This window comes from Necator americanus, chromosome II, assembly GCF_031761385.1.
Source record: "Necator americanus strain Aroian chromosome II, whole genome shotgun sequence".
Classification (NCBI taxonomy): domain Eukaryota; kingdom Metazoa; phylum Nematoda; class Chromadorea; order Rhabditida; family Ancylostomatidae; genus Necator; species Necator americanus.
In genome coordinates, this window is record NC_087372.1 from 20259677 (window position 1) to 20286146 (window position 26470).

The 26470-nt window shown below is 42.9% G+C and overlaps 3 protein-coding genes across 8 annotated transcripts in view; 2 read left to right on the plus strand and 1 right to left on the minus strand.

Moving 5' to 3' along the window:
• RB195_018628 (uncharacterized protein) overlaps window positions 1-26470 on the minus strand; it is a gene marked incomplete at both ends in the record, with an annotated part of 64937 nt that overhangs the window by 34864 nt on the left and 3603 nt on the right. Inside the window, 23 exons of one of the 6 annotated variants that reach the window (XM_064186155.1) lie at window positions 2901-3084; window positions 3719-3777; window positions 5314-5401; window positions 5469-5502; window positions 5578-5601; window positions 5653-5749; window positions 5821-5886; window positions 8964-9084; window positions 9170-9341; window positions 9443-9647; window positions 19211-19307; window positions 19384-19488; window positions 19550-19624; window positions 19703-19771; window positions 20977-21132; window positions 21187-21272; window positions 21353-21412; window positions 21460-21577; window positions 22452-22485; window positions 22544-22592; window positions 22857-22904; window positions 22985-23053; window positions 23120-23239. In XM_064186155.1, the coding sequence (XP_064042033.1) occupies window positions 2901-3084; window positions 3719-3777; window positions 5314-5401; window positions 5469-5502; window positions 5578-5601; window positions 5653-5749; window positions 5821-5886; window positions 8964-9084; window positions 9170-9341; window positions 9443-9647; window positions 19211-19307; window positions 19384-19488; window positions 19550-19624; window positions 19703-19771; window positions 20977-21132; window positions 21187-21272; window positions 21353-21412; window positions 21460-21577; window positions 22452-22485; window positions 22544-22592; window positions 22857-22904; window positions 22985-23053; window positions 23120-23239 (2136 nt within the window). Of the gene's footprint in view, window positions 1-2900; window positions 3085-3718; window positions 3778-4186; window positions 4276-5304; window positions 5402-5468; window positions 5602-5652; window positions 5750-5820; window positions 5887-8909; window positions 9085-9169; window positions 9342-9442; window positions 9648-11881; window positions 12005-19135; window positions 19308-19383; window positions 19489-19549; window positions 19625-19702; window positions 19772-20976; window positions 21133-21186; window positions 21273-21352; window positions 21413-21459; window positions 21578-22451; window positions 22593-22787; window positions 22905-22978; window positions 23054-23119; window positions 23240-26470 lie in introns of those variants that run through there. The other 5 variants (XM_064186156.1, XM_064186153.1, XM_064186154.1 and 2 more) reach the window with 5 other exon arrangements.
• RB195_018632 (uncharacterized protein) lies at window positions 520-759 on the plus strand (the record flags this gene model as incomplete). Its single annotated transcript, XM_064186160.1, has 1 exon — window positions 520-759. One exon carries the CDS (start codon window positions 520-522, stop codon window positions 757-759), a length of 240 nt encoding a protein of 79 aa, XP_064042039.1.
• RB195_018633 (uncharacterized protein) lies at window positions 13512-14132 on the plus strand (the record flags this gene model as incomplete). The annotated part of the gene is made up of 1 exon (XM_064186161.1): window positions 13512-14132. The coding sequence occupies one exon, from the start codon at window positions 13512-13514 to the stop codon at window positions 14130-14132; it is 621 nt and encodes a 206-aa protein (XP_064042041.1).

Genomic DNA, 26470 nt, shown 5'->3' on the forward strand with positions numbered 1-26470 from the left:
AGAAACTAGGCCTACCAGAGGAGGCTTTATCTGTGCAAATGTCAGTCAACATCATAGATTCGCTATCTGATAAGTAACTAGAAAAAGATTGAGATTTTTTCGGTCACGGAACTTTTGGGAGATTGAGATCTTCTTTCTCAAGGAGGTCTGTTTCCTGAAGCTTCAGGTCCTCTCGGCCAAAAGTTCCTGAAATTTTAGACCTTCTAGTCACAGAGATTTCTAAAGTCTGAGACCTCTGTGGTCCCAAGCATTTTTAAAAGTTCTGATTCTCTCGTCTCAGGGCTTTCTGGAGTTTGAAATCCTATGTCAGATCACGATAATCCCACCGCTCAAGCTAAAGCGGAGAGAGAGGCAAAAGTGCTAAGGGAAATGGAAAGGTTGACGACCACAAGTTCAAGACAAACAGAGGAGGTGAGTGTAGTGAAACCTTAGCGTAGGCAACGTGGTTTGGTGAGCACGAGATTTACTGAAGCTGAGGTAGGAAGTAATGTCAACACTGAACATCACCGGACAGACTGAATGGCAATGAGCAAGTTCGAAGCGGGAGTAACCCGTGCCGCGGAAAAGCAACAACGCCAGGGAAGTCGGGAGCTGATGACTGAAGCAGAAGAGGAAACAATGCGAGCTACCAGTGCTCAGCAAAGCAGAAGTGCTCAGCTCGTCCAACCACGGTTTCTGGTCGATGTTCTGTTGCTAAATACTCACAGAAAGAGGAACAGAGAGAGAGAGAGAGAGACAGAGATTAGCAAGTATCCATAAAAGCTCTATAGGAATTACAATAAATGAAACACGGCTTAAAGCTAACAATTTAATTGTGTTCAATTCAAATTAGTTTCAATTTAAACCCAATTTCAAACGAAATCGACGCCTTTGAAAATTTGCAAGCTAATTTACCGAAATCAAAACTATTGCTTTTGAGAAAACGGTACCGAGTCTTTACGCTGTGTTTGAGCACAATTTCCGTGTTTTCCACCAGAAGGAGGAAAGCTGTATAGTGGTTCAAGATTAAGGGCGACTATTCTTCCTTGTGGAAGAGAATTAAATTCCTTCGAAGGCGTGCGTATTCTTGGAGATTTTCCTCACCCCAATTTCGTTTCCGCAGCCAGAGCGGCCGAATATTTGGTAGATGACAGAATTTTTAAAGAATCACTGCGTCAAGCCTCTGGATTCCATTTGTCTGCACAGTGTTCAAGTTAATTCGCCACTACAACGGTATATGGCCAATTATTGCTCTAACCCTAACACAATTTTGGGAAGCTAAGATAACTTTTTTTTAAATATAAAAATTAAGTACATCCAAGCAGCATGCAAATAAAATTGCAAATACTTCCACGCAAAATTAACTCTGGGAAGTAATGAAATTTCTCAATACAGCACTGGACTCAGATGTCCTAAACATGTGAATGCAGTTTTCATGTAGATATCATACAGATACCAAGCATCACAGATACCAAGTAGGACCATAATCATCATGATCATGACATATAATAACGAGCTTAGTCCGTGCGTGCGTGCGTGTGTGCGCGTGCGTATGTGTGCGTGTGTGTGTATGTATGTGTATGTATGTGTGTAAGTGTATGTGCATATATATGTGTGTGAGTCACGAAATTCGAAATGGGGGGGGGGACGCAACGGGTGCACCGGCGTCTTATTGGTGCCTCGACGCCAAAAAGCTATAATAAGGGGTGCGATGGGTCCATCTGCTTAGAACTGGTGCTTCGATGCCTAAAGGCTATTATATGGGGTGCAACTGGTCTACCGGCGTCGGATTAGTGCCCGGCGCCAGATATCCACAAAGTGGGGTGCGACGGGTCCACCGGCGACGGACTCCCGTGTCCTGGTGTAGAAGTGTCGCGCAGTAACTTCGTGTGGATGTCGCAAAAGGTATATGGGACGTTACAAACGTTCCATAGTGGTATCCACTTTCCGCGTTCCTTTTCACCACTACGACTCCTCCGTTCTTCAGAAAGTGAAAACACGAATGTTAACTGCTGCTTATATAGTAGCCAAATGTTTACGTGATCTGATGTGGAACGCTATTTTCATCAGTACTATGATGTCGTTCTCTTCATTTTAGGTGAAACATCACCGTGTTTAAGTGTTGGGGAAAGCAAGATTGAAACCTATACTTTGAGTAATGATTCCAAGTCGTGTCTATCTTACATAGATATCGAAGGAGTGCTTAAAGGTGAAGTTCGAATGTTCTCCAGATGTAGAACTGACGCGTTTACAAAGAAAGCTATGACATTTTTAGCCTAAATTTCGTTTAAGAAACAGAAGAAAACGTTGTTAGAAAAACACAACTCTAATTTTATAAAAAAAAATGTCATTATTACTAATTTATTTTCATTAATCAGTGACGACGACAAAATAAGGAAGAAAGATTGTTGGAGATACACAAGTCCAATTTCATAGAAAACGGCACTAATATTAATTTTCGTTGATCAGTGACAGCGAGCGAAACAAACACCACACAAAGTCTGAAGTCCGCCTTTAGCCGGACGTTCAGACTGGTTCTTCAAATACGCTTGGCGCCGAATATGTTCGAATGGGTGTGTACAATCATTTGTATAACCCTGTTTTGGCCAAACATACATTAACTTTTCCTTCTGCTTTGCTTACTATTAACTTAACTTAACTATAGCTTTTTGACGTGATATATCGAAGATTATTTCTAAAACATTATAATAGGTTCAGAACAACAACAGGGAAAGTCAACTATAGCACCATTTCGACAGTAGAAGTAAAGAAATTCCCAAATAATTTTGCTTCATGAACAAAAAATGTTTTTTTTTTTTCACCAAAAAGTCTTTTGTTATGTTTTGACGTCTTCAGACTTTTTATAACAACAGCCACACTTTTGCAGCACAAATACTACAAACAGGAAAAAGAGCCCTTACTTTCAATACATCCTTGATTTTCGGAGAACTTCTCGATTCACTTGAAGGAACTTCTTCGCAGCTGCAAGATCCGTTTCCTCGTTGTGCGCCTCCATACATGCTTCCTAACATAATGAACATGTGACTGCGTTCCAATTTCAATACAGTAATCTGAGGAGCACATACATCGTAGAACAGTAGAATGCTTGAAAGCCACGTTTTATTGACTAGAAACCCGACATTAGAAGGTTAACGAATACAGTATTACCAAGTAAAGTTTGCACGGCGTATTCAGAAGTTGCAATAACACTGAACGTTCATTCGTGAAGTGCATGAAGAAGAGGAATAGAGTAAAGTGGACAATGAACAAGACATGCGTCAATGCAAGAGCAAGAAAGGTACAAATAACTACAACAACGCACATTTTTGACTTACCTCACCTGAGAGTGATGAGGTACAAACGAAAACAAAGTTCATGAACACGTAAATTCACAAAAAATAACTAGCTAAAGGTTCTTTTATTGAGTGTAGAGTAGTAAGCGAAGAGATGAGAAGATTTTAAAGAACGAAAAATTTTCTGAAATATTTTTTTAATGAATGATAGTGAACAATGAAATATACTGAACAACTGCAAATCAGTTATCAAATGTACATGCACAAAGATACAAGTATAATGAAATAAAAAATGAAGAATCAGTCCTGTGATCAAACATGATGTATAAAAAATTCGACCTACGAATTAAATTCTAGCAGTGGGAGGTATTCTTTGGTAAAGGGTGTAATTAGCAAATGAAGAATATTTTGCCGAAAGATAAGGTACAAAAAAAGCACGGTAGAACCAGTGCGACTTTGACGATATCAAGAAAGGATGAGAGTACAAACGTGCGAAGACATCAGCCTAAAAACAAAATCATTGGAAAACCACATCGCAATAAAACGAAGAAAAAGAAGCTGCCTACAGTCACAATAAAACGTTTTGTAATACGACAACGTGACGCAACCTCAGTGAAGGCTTACACTGATCACTCCTCTTCAGTAAGTAAAATTCCCTGCACCACTTTTTTTTTTGCTTTCTCACAGTTTCTCATTATTTTCTCGTATAATAGCGCATGAGTAGGATTATATAGTTTTGATGAATTACTTTAATCGTTAGTTCTGCTTTTTTGAGCGCCTGTAAGTTTTAAGGATTTAATTTTTTTCCGTTTTTGCACAGGATTTTCATATTTCGCAGCGCAGTGCAGATAAGACCTTTTTCACTAGTCCGTAACTCCACCCATAGATGTGATAATCGGAATCGGTGCTCCTACCTACTGCACTTCTGGACGGTTGACGAAGGGACCACCTTCACTTTTGGACAGTTGGCTAAGGGATCCTCATCACTTGAGCTGAACTCCATGAGCTAGACCCCCTTCACCTGAGGAGGGTCCGGCTCCTCCCTATCGCACCTATGGCTTCACCTGATTCCAGAGCATTTTTTCAAAGACTACAGTTTGTAGGAACTATATTTTACTGCTAACGCTGAGCTTCAAACTTTTTGTAACATTCAACTCGACTGCTATCACTGATCAATAAAAATCTGAATTAGAGTCACTTCCCGTAAATTTCTGCCAAAGAATTGAAATCGTATCTTCTCCAACAGAGCTACCTAAAAAAACGAGGTGTAAGACTTCATTCTTCTCGTCCCTTCCAGCAACTAACATAGCATGAGGTGCTAACGTGAAATGACGTAAATGTCATCATCATAATGAAAAGATGAGGGTCCTACGTCATACAATGTAAACTGCTCCCTTTAAGCAGCTGTGCGCATGGATGTATCCAAATTTTGAAGAGAGGGTCTGGCAAACATCATGAGGGTAAAGAACAGAAAAATAGAACATATACAAAAACATATGAAGGCGTGCACTAGGGTAGAATGCAGTTGTGATGTTCGCGAAATGGTTTACAACGTTTCTTTTGGGAAAATCGGTTAGACCCAAACCTGCTAATAACAATATCTGCCGCCGGCGAGCCATTTCGACGTAGAAGAACCCATCTTACCACATCTCTGTGCATGTCTCCACCGAGGACGTGGTGCGTCATCATGCTACATTTCGTTTCCGCCGACTGTTTAAGGACAACGTACCACGTAATTCACATGGTTTGTAGATTACGGAAACGAGCGTGGATTCGCTCATCTTCCTCTAATCGTCGTGAAAAACGGATGTAGGGCGCCATTTTTTCGCTACGAAATTAGTTGCGACGCGTGCGAACGGTCAAAAATCAGTGAGGACGGCCCGATAGGCCATTCATTGTTATGGGCTCAGTTTTTTAGGGTTATTTTCATTGTCAAGGGTCCTTTCACTGGTAATATGTAGAAGTAATATAAACATTTTGCTCTATCAGTTTGTTTGATAAGCCATTTTTAAAGTGAAAATGGTGAAAAACATCAACGAGCCATTTGTCCATAGTTGGGCTCCAGGGTTGTGGCCTGATCTGGAACGTCAAGATCGACGACATAATCACAAGTGTCCAGTGGTACGTACCTAAGTACACCAGATTAGAGAATGAAGAACTGTGGCGCGTTCTCTTGAGGAAAAACAACATAACCACCTAGACATCTCTTCACGGTTCAGATCGTTCATCTCTGTTGGAATGCGACGCGTAATAAATGGTAACTTTCCTTGTGGGTAGTACTTAGGAAGCAGACCAGAAAACTCACTTTTCAAAAAAAATAGATGGATACCTAGAAGAAGCAGAAAATCCACATTCGGTTCAGCAGAAAATGTTTACCTACCTCGCTTACGTGACCGTGCATCCACAGCAGTCTGGGGCAGGAAGAATGATGAAGGAAATCGATACCATTCCTTCCCAACACACACGCGTAGTGGGTCCTGCATAAAAACGTGAAATGAAGGAATCAAAAATAAGAAAAGTTAGCGGTAGATAATAGAAAACAGCTAACCCCACGTTTCGAAAAATCAAGCAGTTGTTGATTATTCATCAGATGTTCATTGAAGCTTTTGTACACCTAAATGGGTCTGCTACCAGAAAACCGACATCGCTTAAAATATTTTTCTAAATTTACTTATTTATCCATTATTTGAAAACACCCATAGTTGTGGCATTAAACAGACACAAAAAAGAACAGAGCCCAGTAGAATTTCGCCTGAATTTCATAAAGCAAGTTGGCCCTTTCTAGCCCATTGTGTGGTTGGTTGAAAGACCACTCTCCTGCTACAGAAAATTGAGAAATCTTCACGCAAGATCCTTTTTCTAAAACCGGAACGTTCCAGTATAACAGCGGTCATCAAAGTTTGGGTGACCAACTTGACTCAAAACGGACGAGTATCCAAGACACCAAGCTAACAGGCGGTAATTGTCGTAAATAATGCAAATGCAAAGATGGAACTTGAACAATTCGATTTGCTTGGAAAATGGTTCTATTCCACGGGGCTAACAGAATCTCAGTCTCACAGACCTTTGACCAACCTCATCATTGCATTCACGTTTAGTAGGAATCATCGTCGCCACCGGCGAGCGTGACGAGGGACAACCCTTTTAACGATATAAGAGCAGCAAAACCCTTTAGCTCGATTACGTTCTGACAAAGAACATCCCTTTGTCAGATATCCAAAAACCTAGAGCTGTTCGGGATGTCATATTCGATTCCGACCACCGCCCAGTTCTTCTCATCTCCAAGTTAGGGTTGCAGAAAAGAAATCGAGTTGTTCAACTCCAACCGAAAATAAATCGACATGACAGGTCTGAAGGACGAAGAATGCAGAAAGAATTTCGCCAACGGATATCAATAAATACTGAAGTATGGACCAAGAAGTGAGTTGATGACGCTGACTCTTTAAGTAAATGCAGTATCCACGTACAATCTCTGTGTGTAGCCCACACTACTACCGAGTACAGCCAGGAGAGGCGTTTGAGCAGGTTAGTCAGCTGAAATGTGATCGGGAGAACGAATCTATATTGAAAGCTATAAGTTTGAAAGGGGTGGGAGGACAAGAACTCGAGAGAAGCTCGTGTTCTACTGAGACAGAATAGCGGTAAAATGAAAAGGTGTTCGGCTGTCCTCAACACCACCAACGGAGTAGCTGTCGGGAGGCAACCTTGTCCAACTGGTGGGAACATTTCAACATCTCGCTGAACCGGGAAGCACCGTTAGTCCCCGAACTTGTACGCGTTCTACGATCGACACACACCACGGTAAGCGAAGAACCACAAGAAACTATCCGTCCCAGGAATTACCGACGAATATTACCGCTGCGTGTAATGTACAAGGTTTTGGAACGTATCGTCCTGGATTCGCCTATCAAAAATCGCAATCAAAAACCAAAATATTCAAAGCCTCTACAGCTAGCTTTTCTGGACTTTGAAGGCGCTTTCGAACCTCCTCAACGAGGCCGTTTTCTCGACGCTTTTAGTTCGTTTATTAGGCTACGAATTTTCCTAAAACTCCATCGGCACGAAGCGATGAACTACACTGTTCGAAGTGGAAACTGGACTGAGAAAAGCTGTCATGGCGAGACCTTTTTAGTTCAACTTTGCCGTCGGTGACACAATGCAAAGAACAGTTGAGCTGTCTCCCGCCGATGTCGTTTTAGCACCGTCTGCATGTCCCTCGGTGGATCTCAGGGACGCCGATGACGTAGTAATATTCGCAGCACGAATTTACAACATGTTCTTAACCTTGTGTCGAAATTACCTGCACCCTACGTGCTGCGACTCCGCTCCAATACATGCAAGCAGATGTGTCTCCTCAAGAACCAACGGGAATCAGAGTGGACGGACAACATATTGAACTCGTGGATGAGTTCTTTTATTTGAGTTGTGTGCTGAAAAACGATGGGAGCCATGAGACATTAAACAAAGGTGCGCTAAAGCCAATTCGGCATTCAACTCATTGATCAAGCGGCTGTGGTCGATCCCCTCATCGTCAACGAAGTCAAACTGCCCGTCTACCTATCCGCAAATCACCCTACACTCTAGGAGAGAAAGCTGTTTAAACGACTGCTAGGGTACTTTTGGCGAATATCTTGCTCGGCCTTCTGAAGCAAAAGATAAAGGATAAAGTTTCTGGCGTTAATCAATCTGCTTGGGATGCGCCCCCACGTTCACTTCCTTCTGAAGTACTCTGTGAAAACTCTCTTTGCTTCTCTGGTCACATTATGAGAAGATCATCTGATCATCCTGTCCAAGTTGTTGTGAGGAGGCTCCCAGACTCAAACTGGAAAAAGCCACCTGGTCGTAAAAGAAGATTCTGGACGGTAGAGGAAGATCTGTGGACAATTGGTGTTGATAGACAGTTCAGTCGAAACGTAAAGTTCCGCCGTTTATGGAATAGCGACGGATGGATAGATTCTGGCGAAGATGCGGATTGCCGCGTTAGGCCGTAACACTCGCTGAACAATTGAGTAAATGTGAGTCATGGAACACTGCAACTGAGGAGGAATCGCTCAGCATATATACACTAAGTTCATCAGGCGTCAACTCCGATCCAACTTACTACAGGTTGAACCCATTGCCTTGGGAACGGACAACAAAACCTGTATTATAATGGCACAGCACCTTTTCAAGTTGTCTCAGTGCAACCACTAATGGCAGAATGGAATTTATGAGACTGAAAACTAACTAAATACAGTAAAGTACAATTGAACTGAAGCCGGGTGCAATTGCGTAAACGGCCGCTCTCGAAGTGGAGCGGTGGAGCTAGCGATCGCGATCTAGCCGAGACTGTTGTTCTCAGCACTCGGGCTGGTGAGATAAATTAGGGTCCCACATCGACCGCACCCGCTAGCTCTAGTGTCTCAATTCGAGCAGAGCTGCCTACGCAGTTGCGCTTCGAGTCTTTTTGACCTGACTATAAATTTGTGGTCATCTAATACGAAACGTACACGAGAAAGGAGAGGCAAAGCAATCGGGTTTCATACACAAAACTTTTTCAGCGCCTCTCAAATGACTCGAGAAAACTTGTTCACATCGCTTCAACATTCTTGAGTTCAAAAACGAATTTGGCAAATATAGTTTCAATGAAGATCTCACAGTGTGGTAATGATCCCCAGAAACACGAACGATTGATGATGTCCAAACAAATACCTCAATATGAGCGCTAAAATTCCTGTGGAGTGCGTAAGTCCTAGACATGGACACAGTAACAAAAAGTAATATAACCACCCAACTTAAGAATGAAAATTTACGAATGAAGCGGGACGCTAATCTGCAACACTGCTGTTAAAACATGTGAAAAAAAAAACAAATTTAAAGAAGCAGATAAAATAATCCATGGTGATTCACGCACGCACCGTTCAGCAGAATCTAATGCAACTGCTGCCATTAAAGCTATTAGAGGATATATCGGAAACAAGAACCGCTCTTCCTTGTGCGGCTGATTGAAGAAAATGATGCACCATGTAGAAAAGGATGCAAAAAGCAAAAACAGGGGAGAGTAATGCCGCCAGTAAGACAGACGAACAGCTAAAAAAAATAGACGATTAAAAAGAAAACAAGAAGGAAAGTAAAACTAGAGTGATTATAGGTCCAGTCAAAGAGCAAAGAAGAAAAATTGAATTACTCACGTATTCCCCATTTCTTGTGCTTTTCTAATGCTTTCCATGAACAGAGGTAATTGAGCCCAGATAAAGGAAGTGCCAGTGGTGAAAGGAGGGCAACAATATTCCAGTTTAGGATGAGATTCTTCAAGTAAAATGAAATGGGCTCAGTTCCATAAAGATCTGGGCCATGCTCGGAGAAAACGTTGTACAGTACTATATTCAGCGGAGCCTGTGAATGTACAGAATCAGTGCACATGAAAGAAAGAAGGCGTGGATCCCAAACACTAACGTTCTTCGCTTCCCTTCATGTACTCCCAAAAGAATTTGCTTTGTTGAGGCAGTGCGATTTTAGTAATGACAAATTTTCCCCATAACAAAACGCATCATTGTTTTTTAGGCTTGCTGCAGAGATGGTTTTTTATTACTCAAAGTCACGTATTTTGACCATAAAGGCATCAATATCGCAAAAAAGTTTATTCCACTGCCAGTCTTAGTTGTACAAGAACTGAAAATTTGAACGAAAGACATCCCTGATCTGGAAAGTTTCTTCATTTATACGTAGAAATTTGATTGTTCATTTGCTAAATTTTTGTGCTACTGTTATATTACACGCGTTCATGACGATGAATGTGATCTGATCGTGATTATGACTCGCAGACGTAACGTTCAGATCAGAGTCACAATCACGAGTCGGGTCTGGAACATTGTCTATGCTGACTTTGAGCTTGCATGATATACGGGATGCGCACTCTCTTTCTGTACGTATAAAAGAAAGGTTAACGAAATACTATCACTGAATGTTGCGAACGTTGGGTGTATAAGGAAGAGCTAGTATAGGGATGGAATGAGAAAGTCGCATCCTAATCACATGGATCGGCTGTAGGCGACACCAAACTAAAGTAGCATGTGTAATTATCTGTTCCTCCTCACTCAAGTTTTGTGTTTTTTGAATGCTGTTAGTGTAGTGTTGCTGAATCATGCATTATTGCAGTGTTCTCCTCTAAAATACAGCCACTTAATAAATGTATTACTCACTACCCACGAAGAGCCAAAATCTGTGCCCCTTTGACCTAGACTCCTGAAGAGTATGTGTTCTGAATGCGAGGACACAGTAGTTTACTTCGTCTCGGCGGGCAAACACATTTAGCCACGCGTTTCATTCTGCAGGGTAGTTGTCAGCATAGGTCAAGGCAAACGCGCTGCACATGTCCGAACGCAATAGTGGCCAAACTGTCAAGACGCCGTTGTCCTAACGTGGGTGCAATTCTTTTCTATGGCCGCGTCGGACGGTTTCGCACATTTTGAGATGCGTTTGCTTCAGACACTTTAACTGTAGGAAATTCTTGGATGTGAGCAGCAATATTTTATGCTGGGATTTGGTATGACTCATTCTTGAGCTAATCGATGCGGAGAATCACCGAGTTGCAAAAGCATCTGAGGAAAGACTCGTTTGCAGTAAACCAGTAAGAATTAATGATGATGGAAGAAGGCGATCATTCTCACACGTTTAGAAAGCTCCCTGTTCAACTTCCCACTCGCGCTAAAGTCGACAAATAAAAAAAGCTGGGAATCGATGTGGATGAAAGAAATGAATACTCATAATCTACACTTCAAAGAATCCCTACATATATATAAATATAAACATATATATAATCCAATATAAAGTTGAGGTGAAATGAACCCGCTCTGGCATTCATCCTCTTAGCTGAAAGAAGTATAATATTTCGTCTCATACCGTTAGCAATATCAAGCTGACTGTGTTTCTTCGTTGCCCTTACTCTACCTTGGAAGGCAGATCTAAGATGCGGGCACTACCGTCTATGGTTATGATGAAAATCATTCTATGTAAATGGAGCTGCTTGTATGGATGTTAGCTGACCTCTCCCAAAGCCAAGCCACAGCGAAGAACTTCAAACAGAATTTGATTTGGCCTGCTCAATGACATTTGGAGAACACTGCGTCTTTTGACGTAATAATGGAGAAGAGTTTCCATTCCCTTGGCCAAATTATAGGGAGACAGTCAGATCGCCTCATCCAAGACAAAGACGTCACATCAGACGATGTATAAACCAACATGATTAGTTCTATTTTGTGCGACTTCTAGGGCGGATGAAGCGCAGTCGGAAAGTTGTTCCACTGTCATTGCACGATCGATCGGAGGTCCGAATCTGCCCTAGTGCTCACCAAGCCTTTAATCCCTCCGGGGTCGATAAATTGGTACAAAACTTGTCTGGGAGGATAAAAACACCGACTTGACACAACGGCTAGCCACCGCAGGTCATTGTATAGGCCAGTTACACGTTCTTAAAGGCATCATCCCACGAATCTGAGGTGGTGCAGATTTCAGGTGGAGTATTCGTATACAGGATGGGAGACTACGGAGAAGGGGGTGATTCCATCCATTTCTTCCTAATTGCCGTAAAAAACGGCTCGGAAGATACGGCTTCATTCGTTTTGGCGCACCATTTTGTACAAGAGGTTCGATTGGAGCGCGCCAGTCTTGTGCGGCGCCGCATCTTCCGGGCCGTTTTTTACGGCAATTAGCAAGAAATGGACGGAATCACCTCCCTCTCCGTAGTCTCCCATCCCGTATACGAATACTCCACCTGAAATCTCATCTGAAAAAGAAAATCTGAAATAAAGGCACCACCTCAGATTCGTGGGGTGATGCCTTTAAAACATCAAACGATTCTGAATTGAAGTGAACGTGGGGGCGCATCCCAAGCGGATTGATTAACGCCAGAAACTTTACTCCTAACTTTATATATCTATATATTATACGTGTGTATGTGTACGTGTATGTATATGTATATATGTGTATGTGTATGTGTATGTGACGGGTCCACCGGCGTCGGATTGGCGCGCCTGAGCCAGAAAGCCTTGAAATGGGGTGCGACGGGCCGCACAGCGTCGTAATCCTGTGTCGTGGTGTAGAGGCATTGCACAGTAACTTCGTGTGCATGTCGCAAAAGGTAAATAGGACGTCGCAAACGCTTCATAGTCGTATCCACTTTCCGCGTTGCTTTTCACCTCTAAGACTCCTCCGTTCTTGAGAAAGTGGAAGCACGAATGCTAACTGCTGCTTACATAGTAGCCAACTGTTTACATGATCTGATGTGGAACGCTATCTTTATTAATACGATGATGTCATTCACTTCATTTTATATCATTCTCTGATAACTGTGGGGGGAAACAAGAGTAATGATTCCAAGTCGTGTCTATATTACATTGGCATCGAAAGAGTGATTATAGTTGAAGTTTGTATGTTCTCCAAATAGAGCTGACGCGTTTACAAAGAAAACTATGAATCCTTAGCCTAAATTTCCTTTAAAAAAAGAAGAAAACGTTGTTAGAAAATCACAATTCTAATTTTACAGAAAATGTCACTATAATTAATTTATTTTCATTGATCATTGAGAAGTTCCACCGAGAAGATCATGCCTTCTACAAGGTCATAATTGGCGATTTCAACGCCAAAGTTGGCCCAAGAAGAACGCCGGAGGAACTTCACATCGGGACCCACAGCCTACAATGGAACGACCAGGGGGAGAGGCTCTCCGAGTTCATCATAACGACTAAGACCATCCATGGGAACTCGCAATTCCAGAAGCCGTCCTCTCTACGCTGGACGTGGGAGTCACCCGGAGGAAGGTACCGTAATGAAATAGACCACATCATCGTCAATAAAAGCTTCTGCTTGACGGACGTCACTGTTGTACCAAAGTTCTATACGGGATCGGACCATCGCCTCCTCCGAGGAAGATTTTCCTTCACAAGGAGAGCAGAGAAAGCCGCAAAGTTCAGAGAGAGAAATCCCAAAACTATCATAAACTGGGATCTCAAGATGCCGCTCTGTCTCATCTTCATCGACTTGAAGGAGTCCTTCGACTCAGTTGAGACGGAAGCGGTCGTGGAAGCCTTGGACAACCAAGGCGTCCCTACTCAGTACATAAAGGTACTTCGAGAGTTGTAGAGTAACTTCACGACAGGAATTTCGCCATTCTACAAGAACATCATCATTGACGTGAAGAGGGGGGTCCGACAGGGTGATACAATCTCACCCAAAATATTCACAGCCACCCTCGAGAACGCAATGCGAAAGTTGGAATGGGACGACATAGGAGTGGAGATCGACGGTCGGCAGCTACACCATTTGCGCTTTGCTGATGACATCGTTCTGATAACATCTGGCTTCAGCCAAGCAGAACGAATGCTGACCGAATTCGACGAAACATGTGGATGCATCGGTCTTCAGCTGAATCTAGACAAGACGATGTTCATGCAGAACGGATGGGTCTCGGATGCCCCATTCACGCTCACCGGAACGAACATATCCGAATGCACCAGCTACGTTTATCTGGGTCGGGAATTGAACATGATGAACGACCTGACCCCCGAGCTGGGCACGAGGAGACGAGCGGCTTGGGGAGCGTATAAGAGCATCGAGGATGTAGTGAAGAAGACCAGGAACACTCGGCTCCGCGCTCACATCTTCAACACCACCGTACTTCCTGCTTTGACCTATGCTTCGGAAACCTGGGCATTTTGCAAGCAGGAAGAAAACGCGGTGAGCGTCATTGTACGAGCAATTGAGAGAGTGCTAGGAGTATCCCGTTTCACGCAAGTGAGGGACGGGATTCAAAGTCCTCTCCTACGTCAGCGATCAAAGATTAGAGACGTCGCCGCGTTTGCCAAAGAAATTAAAATAAGGTAGGCCGGACACGTGATGTGCTTTAACAACAACCGTTGGACCAGAGCCGTGAGCGACTGGGTTCCCCGCGATATTAAGCGCACTACAGGAAGACCGCCGACCCGATGGTCAGATTTCTTCACGAAGTCCTTCAAAGAAAAATATGATGCTCTTCTCTATGACGCGAAAGGAGGAACCACTGGGCTACTCTGGCACGCGATCGGGACAAATGGAAGAATTACTGGCGCCCGTTCGAGCAGTGCGAAGATCAACGGGAATCAAGGTGATCAAGGTGATCAGTGAAGGGGAGCGAAGCGAACACCACACAGAGTCTGAAATCCGGAAGTCCCTTTAGCCGGACGCTCAGACTGGTACATATATATATATATATGTATATATATATATATATATATATATATATATATATATATATATATATATATATATATATATATATAGTAGAATGGTAGAAAAGTACGCAAAACACGCTTCTGTGGAATGAACTTTGTGTTTAGGCGCGCCACTTAAAAAGCTGCTGTTTAGCTTGTCTAAAGCTCTCGGGCATCAGATACCCATAGAAGAGGGTGTGACGGGTCCAATGGCGTCAGATTGGTGCGCCGGCGCCAGGTACCTATGGAAGGTGGTGCGACGGGCCCACTGGCGTCAGATACCTATAGAAGGGGATGTGATGGGTCCACCGGCGCCAGATACCTATGGAAGAAGGTGCGACGGGTCCACCGGCGCTAGATACCTATGGAAGGTGGTGCAACGGGTCCACCCGCGCCAAATACCTATAGGAGGGTGTGCGACGGGTCCACCGGCGTCGGATTGGTGCGCTGGTGCCAGATGAGTATAAAAGGGGATATGGGTCCGCCCGGCGTCAAGTTGGTGCCTCGACGCTAGAAAGCTATAAAATGGTGTGCGACGGGTTCACCGGCGTCAGATACCTATAGAAAGGGATGTGACGGGTCCACTGGCGCCAGATACCTGTAGGAGGGGGTGCGACGGGTCCACTGGCGCCAGATACCTGTAGGAGGGGGTGCGACGGGTCCACCGGCGTCGGGTTGGCGCGCTGGCGCCAGATAGCTATAACGTGGGGTGAGACGGGTCCCGCGGCATCGAAATGCTGCGCAATAACTTCGCGTGCATATCGCAAAACGTAAATGGGATGTTTCATAGCCGTGGCTCTTTGTGACTCCTCCGCGTGTCTATTTCCTTCTTCGTTTGCCTCAATTTGGTAGCACGCCTTCCTCAGAAAGGGGAAACCCGCATGAAAACGGCTGCTTAAATAGTAGCAGGATGTTTATGTGATCTGACGTGGAACGTTATCTTTATCAGTAGGATGATGTCTTTCACGTCATTTTATGCCAAAACACCATTCTTTGATAACCGTTTATAGAAAACACGAGAAAAATCCATATTTCGCGAGATACTTTTAGATATTGTCTATAATATATTGATAAGGAGTGTTTGAAGCTGAAGCTCTAATGTTCTCCAAATGTAGAACTGACGCGTTTAGAAAGAAGACTATGAAATCTTTCGCATTTAATTATAATATAAAAAAGGAAGAAGGATTGCTGGAGATACACAAGTCCACTTTCATAGAACTAATAACACTAATATTATTTTTCGTTGATGAGTGAAGGGGAGCGAAGCTAAAACCACCAAGTCTGATATATATATATATATATATATATATATATATATATATATATATATACCTACATATATATACACATATATATGTATATATACATATATATACACATATATATGTATATATATATACATATATATGGGAATGTTAGGTAATATATGAGCACCAGTTTCTTTTTTCTTAAGTTAACATTCTTGCTGTCATGGATGCAAGTGGATATACCCACCATCTGAAAACGAAATGATGATTAAAAAAACTTAGATTCGCTCTTCGAATTATTAACCGTCTTCCGAGATCTCACACACCGACAAATGAGGCATGTCCGATTTCGTCGGGAATCAGAAACCTCAACCTAGGGTGAACGTACGGTGAGACTCCACCGAAATACGGGTTCCACAGGAAGTCTATGGACAGGCGACATTAAAAGTTGCCGTAGAGATTCTTACAAACTTCAAGCTCTACATCGGGAAAAGTCTCATATGTCTACCTATCCTCCTCGAAGTCGTTGGGTGCATTAAATTGCACACGATTGCATTTTTTTAAATTTATATATTGAGGTCCGCATCTCTCCAGTATGGCATGATTCCACGCTCGAGATCATGCATCATACGTCTTTCCATGCGATCTAGATCATGGAAGCAGTCATCCACAGCTCGCGCGTGCATGCGAGAAGGCCACAGAGCCATTTCGATACGACTTCCTCTCAAACTTGGGTAATTAAACCAAGTTTGAGAGGAAGTCGTATCGAAGTGAGGAGGGCGGGTGTGGTGTAGCGGTTAGAGGTTCCGCTTCCTGCACGATCGATCGGAGGTTCGAATCCGCCCTAGTGCTCACCAAGCTTTTCATCCTTCCGGAGTCGATGAATTTGTACCAGACTTGTCTGGGAGGACAAAAAAACTGACTTGACACATCGGCTAGCCACCGCAAGTCATTGTATAGGCCAGATACACGTTCGTAAACCTCAAACGATTCTGAATTGAAGTGAACATGGGGGCGCATCCCAAGCGGATTGATTAACGCCAGAAACTTTATCCTTTTTATATATTGAGGAAGAAGCGAAACTAATTAGTCAAGAGAAGATGACAAAAGTTACCGGGCGGAGAAAAGACTCAACTACGGAATATAAGAGAATTGGCTTGGTTGTGCATCTATCAATCTTCCATCTGATTGATTCTCACGAACACAAATCAACTCGTCCTGCCGTAATTATGTTCGCTCCACCCAAAAATTCATAGGCATTATCAACTACTTCGACCAACCAACAGATAATGAAAACGAGTTCGAAACTCCTTCTTATGAGTTGAGTTGGAGGAAGTGATCCGTAGTGAGAAATCTCTCTACAAGTTTATTGTCGAAGACTTTAAAGACAAATTAAGAACGGTCATGCCAAAATGAAAACAACATTCGCTCATGTTGAAGTCTACCATGCAAAGCCTACCAATTTTTTTGCTGATGTATTCTCTTTTTACGAAAGTAACAAAAGTCCATTGTCGGTGGACACAGCAATCATCCAACATAAAAGCTCACATGGGGAACAGCCACATATTAAGCAAAGTGCTATCTATTTGACGCCTCATCATTCTTTAGTGATCCCTTTTTCGACCGAAAATACGATTCAGCCGCATGATGGAAAGGAACACCTACTAACCTAAACAGAGATTAAGAACTGTACCTAGGGTGCGGGACAAGAAGTACTCGTGAAAATCGGCTGGCTGCCCCTGTCCTCCCTTCAGCACCGCACGCCTCCGCGTAATTACGGCTGCCGATCCACCAGCTGGACATCTTCCACGAGCGCCTGAGATCACCAATACCCCGCCTCCTTATTGCCCTCTAATCAATGCCGTGCGCGACGTTGGTGCCGCGATGATGCGGTGAATGCTGCTAATATTGAAGAGAGGGGAGTGAAAAATGAATTGACGCAGGAAATTCTGACGTACGCATATAGTAAACTTAGCGCATATTATTGGAAATAAAAGGGGATTAGATAATTCTATAACTTCACATGAGTAAAGATTATCTTAAAAAGATGCTGCAGGGAAAAAAATAACATGCATATATTTCCACACATCTCATAATTTCACACATTTTACGCCTTAATTCTTCTATATAAACTCGCAGTGCACAAGTATGTGTTCGTCACGATGCCATTCAACGACTTCGTGTTCAACTCTCAACTGCAGCAGTTATGCGTACAGCAACTTTATCTGCTTACTATTTGTATATATTCTTTTAACTGCTTTCTACATTTTATCTTTTCAAAACTTTACATGGATATAATGTTTATATAGAGCGCAAATCAAATATTTCAATCCTTGGTTGTACGTTTTATAGAATAAAACTTTATATGGTTCTTCAAACCACTTTCAACAGGGTTTTATCGCTTCATTTCTATCTATTCTCTGCGTCAAATCAATATGACAGGTTAGGTGTATTAATAGCGAACAGAGACCTTTGTATCTTCGAGATATACCTCTAGGTACAGTGTATGTCTGCGAGGCACTATTCGCGCCTCATTAGTCGCTGGATGCCAGTTTTACCCAGCTAGATAAGCAAAAAGAATTTCCTAGAAAGCGAAAAAAGTAAAAAAAAAATAGCATTACACCTATCAATGGGACATTATTTGAAACATCTTTTGTATTCCCAGAGATGGATGAGTGATTTCCACCTAACAATTCAAAACAGGATATTGTCGTTTTCACTCGCATTTCTAAATGGCATATCACTTATATAAAACTCTTTCATTCTTTCCTTCTTTTATATTAACTTATCTTATTAATGGGACTTTATCGAGACCATTTTGCCTGTACAAGGATATTTTATGTAGAGTTTCAAACAACATCTAATACTAGGTACTTTCCTTTTCGTTCAATTTTAAAAGTGCATCATGAAAGCTGCAGCCGCGGCGAAAAAAACTCCTCGTAAGAGCAGCAGACGCGGCGAAATGGGTGTGGAGGGTGGCGTGAGCGGGGCGTCAAGGAGACGTAGCACAAGAGGAGCAATCAGGCTACTGTAGCGATATGACGGTATAAGGAGACGCGCGGTGCAATTATCGACGCTCATTAGCCTCCTGGATAGGCGGCGGCACATCATACGGGTACCTCTTGACCGTCCCCCCTGTGCCCCGTATTTGCGATCCTGTCCACTTACATCGAAAACCAGCCAACAGCGGGACTTTATCGAGACCATTTTGCCTGTTTTGGGACCAAACAAAATTCCGAAACAAGCAAAATGCCCTCGATAGAGATCATCCTACATACTCGCAGCATACAACAGTCGGGTAAAAACTCAGCTGGGTGGAATCGTCAAAATCCTCCCTCAGAATTTGCCAACCTCTTGTGGGAAGGGATGGATAGGGCCACAGGCCACAAAATCAGAGAATATGGGCCATCTGAGTATCGAAACGGTCTTTTGTCTTTAAAAAAAATGAAATACAATGAGAACCAACTAGAACACGCTTCCCATAGTAGTAAGAATCAACGGAAAAAAGTGATCCACCAACTATGATACCAGCAAGAGCTGTGAAGTACGAGAACATCTTCAGTCTGGAACAACGACTAATTAAAGATAATCAAAGCGACAAGAATTTAACAAAGTTAGGCGAAAGAATAGAGGACATACTTCGACCTGAAAATCAGCATTTCTACAACAATTGGAAGGCCAAGAACGGCAGCAAATGGCCAACCAACAAGCGCAGAAATTGCAGTGCAAAAAATGGCAGAGAACCTAAATGTTTAGGAAGGAAAACTAAAATGAAGATACAACGGAAATAGCACACAAAACTAACCACTTTTCCTCCAGAAACGCAGCCGCAGCATACATGTTCATGACCATTGTGAAAGACGAAGGCAGAAAAGCCGTACTACGCAGAGATTATTATCATAGTGTTGACTCAGCGCTCAACTATTAATTAATGTGACTAATTTTCTCGAGAACGAACCTTGATATAAACATTCCAGTAGAGAGCATCGAAAACACAACGAAAAAACGTCCAATACTGATACTCAGGCTACAAGAAACAAGATATATGGAGTCAGATATGTAATTGTTGCTTACTTGAAAGATCAAGTACAATACAAAATAATTAACTAAATGATCTATTAGGCTCCCGCTATATATGAATACAGCATCTCAGTATCATGCTAATTGCAGCGATGCTGTGTCGTATCGACAAGGTGTAGTTAATATTTGGTGGTGCTGTCGCTCTGGCCTAACTACGAAAGTGATTTTGATATTATGTTGGGGTGAAGAGAACTTCAGGTTCAGTCTATATATATATACATATATATATATATATATATATATATATATATACATATATATATATATATATACATATATATATATGTATATATATATATATGCATGTATACATATACATACACATATATATAGGGATGAAAGGCTTGGTTTGCGCTAGGGCGGTTTTGAACCCTCGACCGTGTGGCCACAACGCACCTCTAACCAACTGCGCCACACCCGCCCCATTCAAATTAAACTCAGCGCTCGACTATTAAGGGAAGCAGGAAGGAAGAACAAGTGGAACAACGAGAAGGGAGCTGGAGAGAGGAACAAGAAACGATATGTATCATCATATAGGATTAGGATCATGTAGTTATCTTACATAATCGTGGTCAGCTGCAAGATGAGGATCAAAAATCGTGTGTTGCAGTTCTAATCCCTACTTCAAAATTCGAAGATAGTAACCGTTGTTTGCTGTGATACGATTTGCTGTGATATTCTCTTCGTCTATTTTATGATAAGAGTTCGTCAAGCTTCTCATAGCATTCACTTCCAGATTTTCTCCGAGTCTATTCCTCTTTAGAAACGGAGGAAGTAGTTACCCGCTGCTCCACTTAGAATTTCGCGCCAGGTTAGCCTTGGTCCAAGGGGCGGAGGCTCCCGCAGCTGAGTGTAAGTTTAGATACGAATAAGTAACCGTTCCAGGTAAAGATTTCACACACATGGAAATCGCAACAACACTTAGACTTACAAGGCTATAGTAGACACTTTTATGAATTGATGTGTGTCTATGTCATTACATAAATTTTATGACAGTAATCGCCATCGTCGATGGTGACAGATGTAGCAGTTTTCGAGGAGTATAGAAAGGTTCGTGAAATTGTGTTCAACGGGTTTACACAAAAAGAACAACAAAGCAACGAATGCGAAAAGAGCTCCGTTGTTGGAATGCTTATGTAAGCTAAAACTCACTGTTTACATACTGCTTTGTAGAGAGAGAACTCTCCCAAAAGAGTAAATATACCAATGCAACACCGCAACGTTACAAAAAGAGCGATTTTAGAATACGGCAATAAATGGAAGAGAACATTCGCAGGAATGTAGTGCAAGTATATGTAGAAGTAAGACCTGAAAACTCTTGTAGACGAGAGGGAAAACGTAGTTGGAGCGTTGAAACTCTACCTTATGGCATATAATGGGGAATATTCCCAAGTCTGAAGCCCCTCCCCAAACAATAGTAAATGTAAAGGTTCCCAGTAGTTGTAAACCTGAACACATCATTACATCATTGCTTCAAAAGAATAGAAGAAGGACATATACAAGCAAAAAATATCCAAAATTCTCCTACCTCGTCACAGTCGCTTATATTGCTCCACAAAGCAGCAGAGAGCCGCAAAGAGAAAAGCAACTGAAGTAAAGTGGCACTCTCGAGTAAAAAAATACATGTCGACATACCTTTAAAACCGCACTGTCGCTAGGTTCCCAATCGAAATCTAGGTCTTCCCGCAGAACATAGAGCTTCCCACGAATTTCATCCAGAGGCGAAGGATAGCTCTTTACAGTGTCTTTGGATCTGAATTTTTTTTAGTGAGATGCAGGGAGCCCCAACTATTGAAGTAAACATACGAAGACTAAAATGTATTTGGGGAGGGGAAGCATGGGAACGTGGCGCTCTGATTTCTGGAAATAAATCAATCAATCGGGCCCTAAGACCTAAATATTAGTCTTAGAGGATATACGGCATGTAAACTAAAGTTAATAAGAGAAAAAAGTAAGATAGAGCATCCAGAAACAAGGCCGCCGCTGAGCTGCCTCCCTCCCCACAACATTTTCACCGTTACAAAAACACGACAGTATCGGAGAATTACTGGGTTGTCTATGTCTATTTATTTACTTTTGTTTATTTATTTGTTTTTTTTTTGTTTATTTTTGTTTAGAGTGTTGAGTGTTTATGTAGATTATCTAGATAATTGAAAAAAAAACAATACATATAAAAGGCTCAAAACGACATGAAGCACGGTGCAATTGTGTAAGCGGATGTGCTGCAAGTAGCGCGAGGTGGAGCATAGTAATTAGGATCGAGGTGATGCCCAAATTGGTGCATCGTTGTAGTTCGCGTAGGTCCCACAACCGGTACGCTCTACCGCACTGCTTCCAGCGCAGCGGAAACGCAACTGCGCCGTGCTTTACGTCGTTTTGACCCGACTATATGTCTTATTAACGAACAACATCTTGAACTAGCTTGTTCTGAAGCAATACCACGATTCCTGAGTAGAAATTCTTACTAAGTATATACTTTAATGGCCAGCAAATTTACATTTAAAAAAGTGGACTCCCAAATTTTCAGGATGAAGTAAAAGAAGTGCACCATATGTTTGCAGATTACTAAAAACAGGTTATTGTGTCCAACTAGAATATTATCATCACTACAGTTTGAAATGACTTACGAAGGAGTAAGAGGTGACAGAGGACAAGCATGGCCTGAATTCCCATTATCTGATAACTGAGGTTTTTCGCCTCTGTTTGATGTACGACGAACCATGGATATGTTCTTTCGCGGCATCACACTCCTTCCTTTTGACTAAGAACTAAAACAGAAACGAATACGAAATTCACTACGATGAAATAAAATATTCGATGCAAGTAGCGATAACAGGCGACCTTGACATCGGCAAATTTTTATACTCACACTAACAACACAAACAACAGATTTAAAAAAAAAAACGAGCTTCTCTTTAAATGTACTTCTACTCGACAAACATATAGCAAAGTAAGAACGAGAGTTAATCATCTTTTTCCGAGGTATCTTTCGCAGATTGCCGCCCATAATGTTCTCGTCGTTCATCACGAACTATGTATTTATCTGTCGCTGCTTCCGTCTTTTCCTCTGATTTAGTCACCTGTACAATTTACATTATGGGGAAACAAATAGAAGTTGTTGCAAACGAATGACAAAAATGTCTAGTCAACGAGCCTTCACCCCATACTGTTCGCCTAGATGTGCTAATGAGCCAGTGTTTCCTCGGAGGTTCCACGCATCAAGTGTCGCCTGAACTGAACTGTTACTACATTTTGTAGCGAATACGATTGGTTCCACTAATGCCAATACAATCACCTTTTCTTTAGTATTCAGTGTCGTCTTATGGGCAAAGTCATTCTGCGACGGGGAAGGTATAGTCACACCTTCCTTCAGAAAAGCGATCAAATCTTTTAATTGTTCACGGAACTGCAGCTTCTGAAATATCGTTGACTAGTTCGAGCATCGAGTTCGAATATCATTAGCAACTTCTTCCTAACAGAAACAAGCAAATAATAATAATCTACAATTATAATGGGGCCGCGTATACAGGCCAGATTGCTACCTGCTCGCGCTGGCTCCGCTTGTGCTGATCGCTGGATATATCGGGAGGCAACGGTTTCATACACTCGCGAGTTGTGGTCTCATATAAATTTCTAAACCTATATCCTAACAAATTTATGGGTAAAGGAACCGCGAACGTCCGGACATCTCCCTTAGGAATGTTTTTTTGCTAATTCAACATCTATAGCGCTATACAACGTAAATCAAACGTTCAAATTAACATAGATTGCAGTAAATCTCTCTACAAATGACCTCCTAAATTCAGTTCGCGCACAGCTTTTTCTTCGGACTATTCAAGGGTTTCCTCCTTTGGGTCTGCATATTCGTTATCGCTTATAGCCCCGAAACCACATGTTCTCTCATCACAATTCACTATCCTCTCCACCTGATGAAAAAAGCATAAGATTAAGGTCTCAATAAGCACCAGGCGGTTGACCCATCACACCCTATTTTGTTGCTTTCTAGCGTCGAGGCACCAACTCGACGCCGGTAAATTAAGGCGAAAGATTACACAGTTTTCCTTCTAAACGCGTCAATTTTACATTTGTAGAATATTCGACCATCAGCTACAAACACTCCTTCGATGCCAGAATAATGTAGATACAATTTGAAAGCATTACTCGAAGTATGAGTATTTCTCCTGATTTCCCCCAATAGTTATCACAGAATGATGTTTTAACATAAAATGACGTGAAAGACATCATCCTACTGATAAAGATAACGTTCCACGTCAAATCACGTAAACATCTTGCTACTATTTAATCAGCCGTTTGCGTTCCGTTTGCGTGTGTTTGTTTGTGTGTCACGAAATTCGAAAAAGGGGGTGCGACGGGTCCACCGGCGGCAGATACCTATGGAAAGGGGTGCGACGGGTCCACCGGCGCCAGATACCAGTAGAAGGGGTGCGACGGGTCCACCGGCGCACCCCCCTTTTTGAATTTCGTGACTGACACACACACACACACACACGTGACAGAATAAGCCCGTTATTATATACAAGTCTGATCGTCCGGCTTACGCCGGACTCTCAGACTTTGTGTGGTGTTCGCTTCGCTCACTTTCATCAACTAACCAAAATATACTTTTAAATTGAAATTCAAAAATTAGTGGTAGTGATATTTTCTGTAAATAATAAGAGTTCTGTTTTCATGTTGTTTTGTTATTTTCTTCTTTCTTTTTTAATGTATATAAAGACAAAAAATTTCATAGTTTTTTCTAAACGCGTCAGTTCTACATTTTGAGAATATTCAAACTTTAGCTTCAAACACTACTTCGGTTCGAATATAATATATACACAATTTTAAAGCATTACGCGAAGAATGGGTGTTCTCCCTATTTTCCTCAACAGCTATCAAGGAATGATGTTTAACATAAAATAATGTGAAGATCATGACACATGTCACACCATCACTGATAAAGGTAACGTTCTTTGTCAAATTATGTAAGCTGTTGGCTACTATTTAAGCAGCCGGTTTCATTCGTGTTTCCACTTTCTGAGGAGCACAATACCAAGCTGAGGCAAACGTGCAAGGAAACAAACGCACGGAGGAGTCGTAGAGGTGATGAACAACGCGCGCAGTAGCCACGGGTATCAAACGGCTGCAACGTGCCATTTAACTTCTGCGACACGCAAAAAAAATTACTGCAAAATAATACTGTACAACAGTTCCACGCTGTCCGTCGCACCCAATTTTACAGCTTTTGGGTTTTCAATGTGCTCCCCTCGCTTGCACAACTCTTCTTACTGCTGAACAGCACTTCTACTGAAATTACTCTGACCCTAAAGGTTACTTTTAGCTCAAAACACTCATTCGTTTTCGTTCCCTACACAGTGTAGACACGATTTGAAAGTGGTATTCGAAGAATGGGTTTTCCTGTTGTTTCTCCCTAACAGTTACGGCAGAATAATGTTTAACATGAAATGACGTGGACAACATCATCGTACTGATAAAGATAGCGTTCCACGTCAGATCACATAAACAGCGTGCTACTATTTAAGCAGCTGTTTGAACGTGTATATCCAGTTTCTGAGGAACAGCGGAGCCGAGTAGGTGGAGCGCAACGCCGAAAGTGGTTACAACTATAAAACTTTTACAACGTCCCTAGCTTTACGACGCCGGCACACCAACTCGACGCCATTGGACCCGTCACACCCCCTTCTAAAGGTATCTATCATCGGTGCACCAACTCTACGCCATTGGACCCGTCGTACCCCCTTCTATAGGTATTTGGTGCCGGTGGACCCGTCGCACCCCCTTCTATAGCAATCCGACGCTGTGGACCCGTCGCACCCCCTTCTATAGGTATCCGACGTCTTGGACCCGTCGCACCCCCTTCTAAGGCTATCTGGCGCCGATGGACCCGTCGCACCCCCTTCTAAGGCTATCTGGCGCCGATGGACCCGTCGCACCCCCTTCTAAGGCTATCTGGCCCCGATGGACCCGTCGCACCCTCTTCTATAGGTATCCGACGCCGTGGACCCGTCGCACCCCCTTCTAAGGCTATCTGGCCCCGATGGACCCGTCGCACCCCCTTCTATAGGTATCCGACGTCATGGGACCCGTCGCACCCCATTCTATAGGTATCCGACGTCGTTGGACCCGTCGCACCCCCTTCTATAGGTATCCGACGCCGTGGACCCGTCGCACCCCCTTCTAAGGCTATCTGGCGCCGATGGACCCGTCGCACCCCCTTCTATAGGTATCCGACGCCGTGGACCCGTCGCACCCCCTTCTAAGGCTATCTGGCGCCGATGGACCCGTCGCACCCCCTTCTAAGGCTATCTGGCGCCGATGGACCCGTCGCACCCCCTTCTAAGGCTATCTGGCGCCGATGGACCCGTCGCACCCCCTTCTAAGGCTATTTGGCGCCGATGGGCCCGTCGCACCACCTTCTATAGGTATCCGACGCCATGGGACCCGTCGCACCCCCTTCTATAGGTATCCGACGTCGTGGGACCCGTCGCACCCCCTTCTAAGGCTATCTGGCGCCGATGGACCCGTCGCACCCCTTCTATAGGTATCCGACGTCTTGGATCGTCGCACCCCTTCTAAGGCATTTGGCGCCGATGGACCCGTCGCACCCCCTTCTAAGGTATCCGGCGCC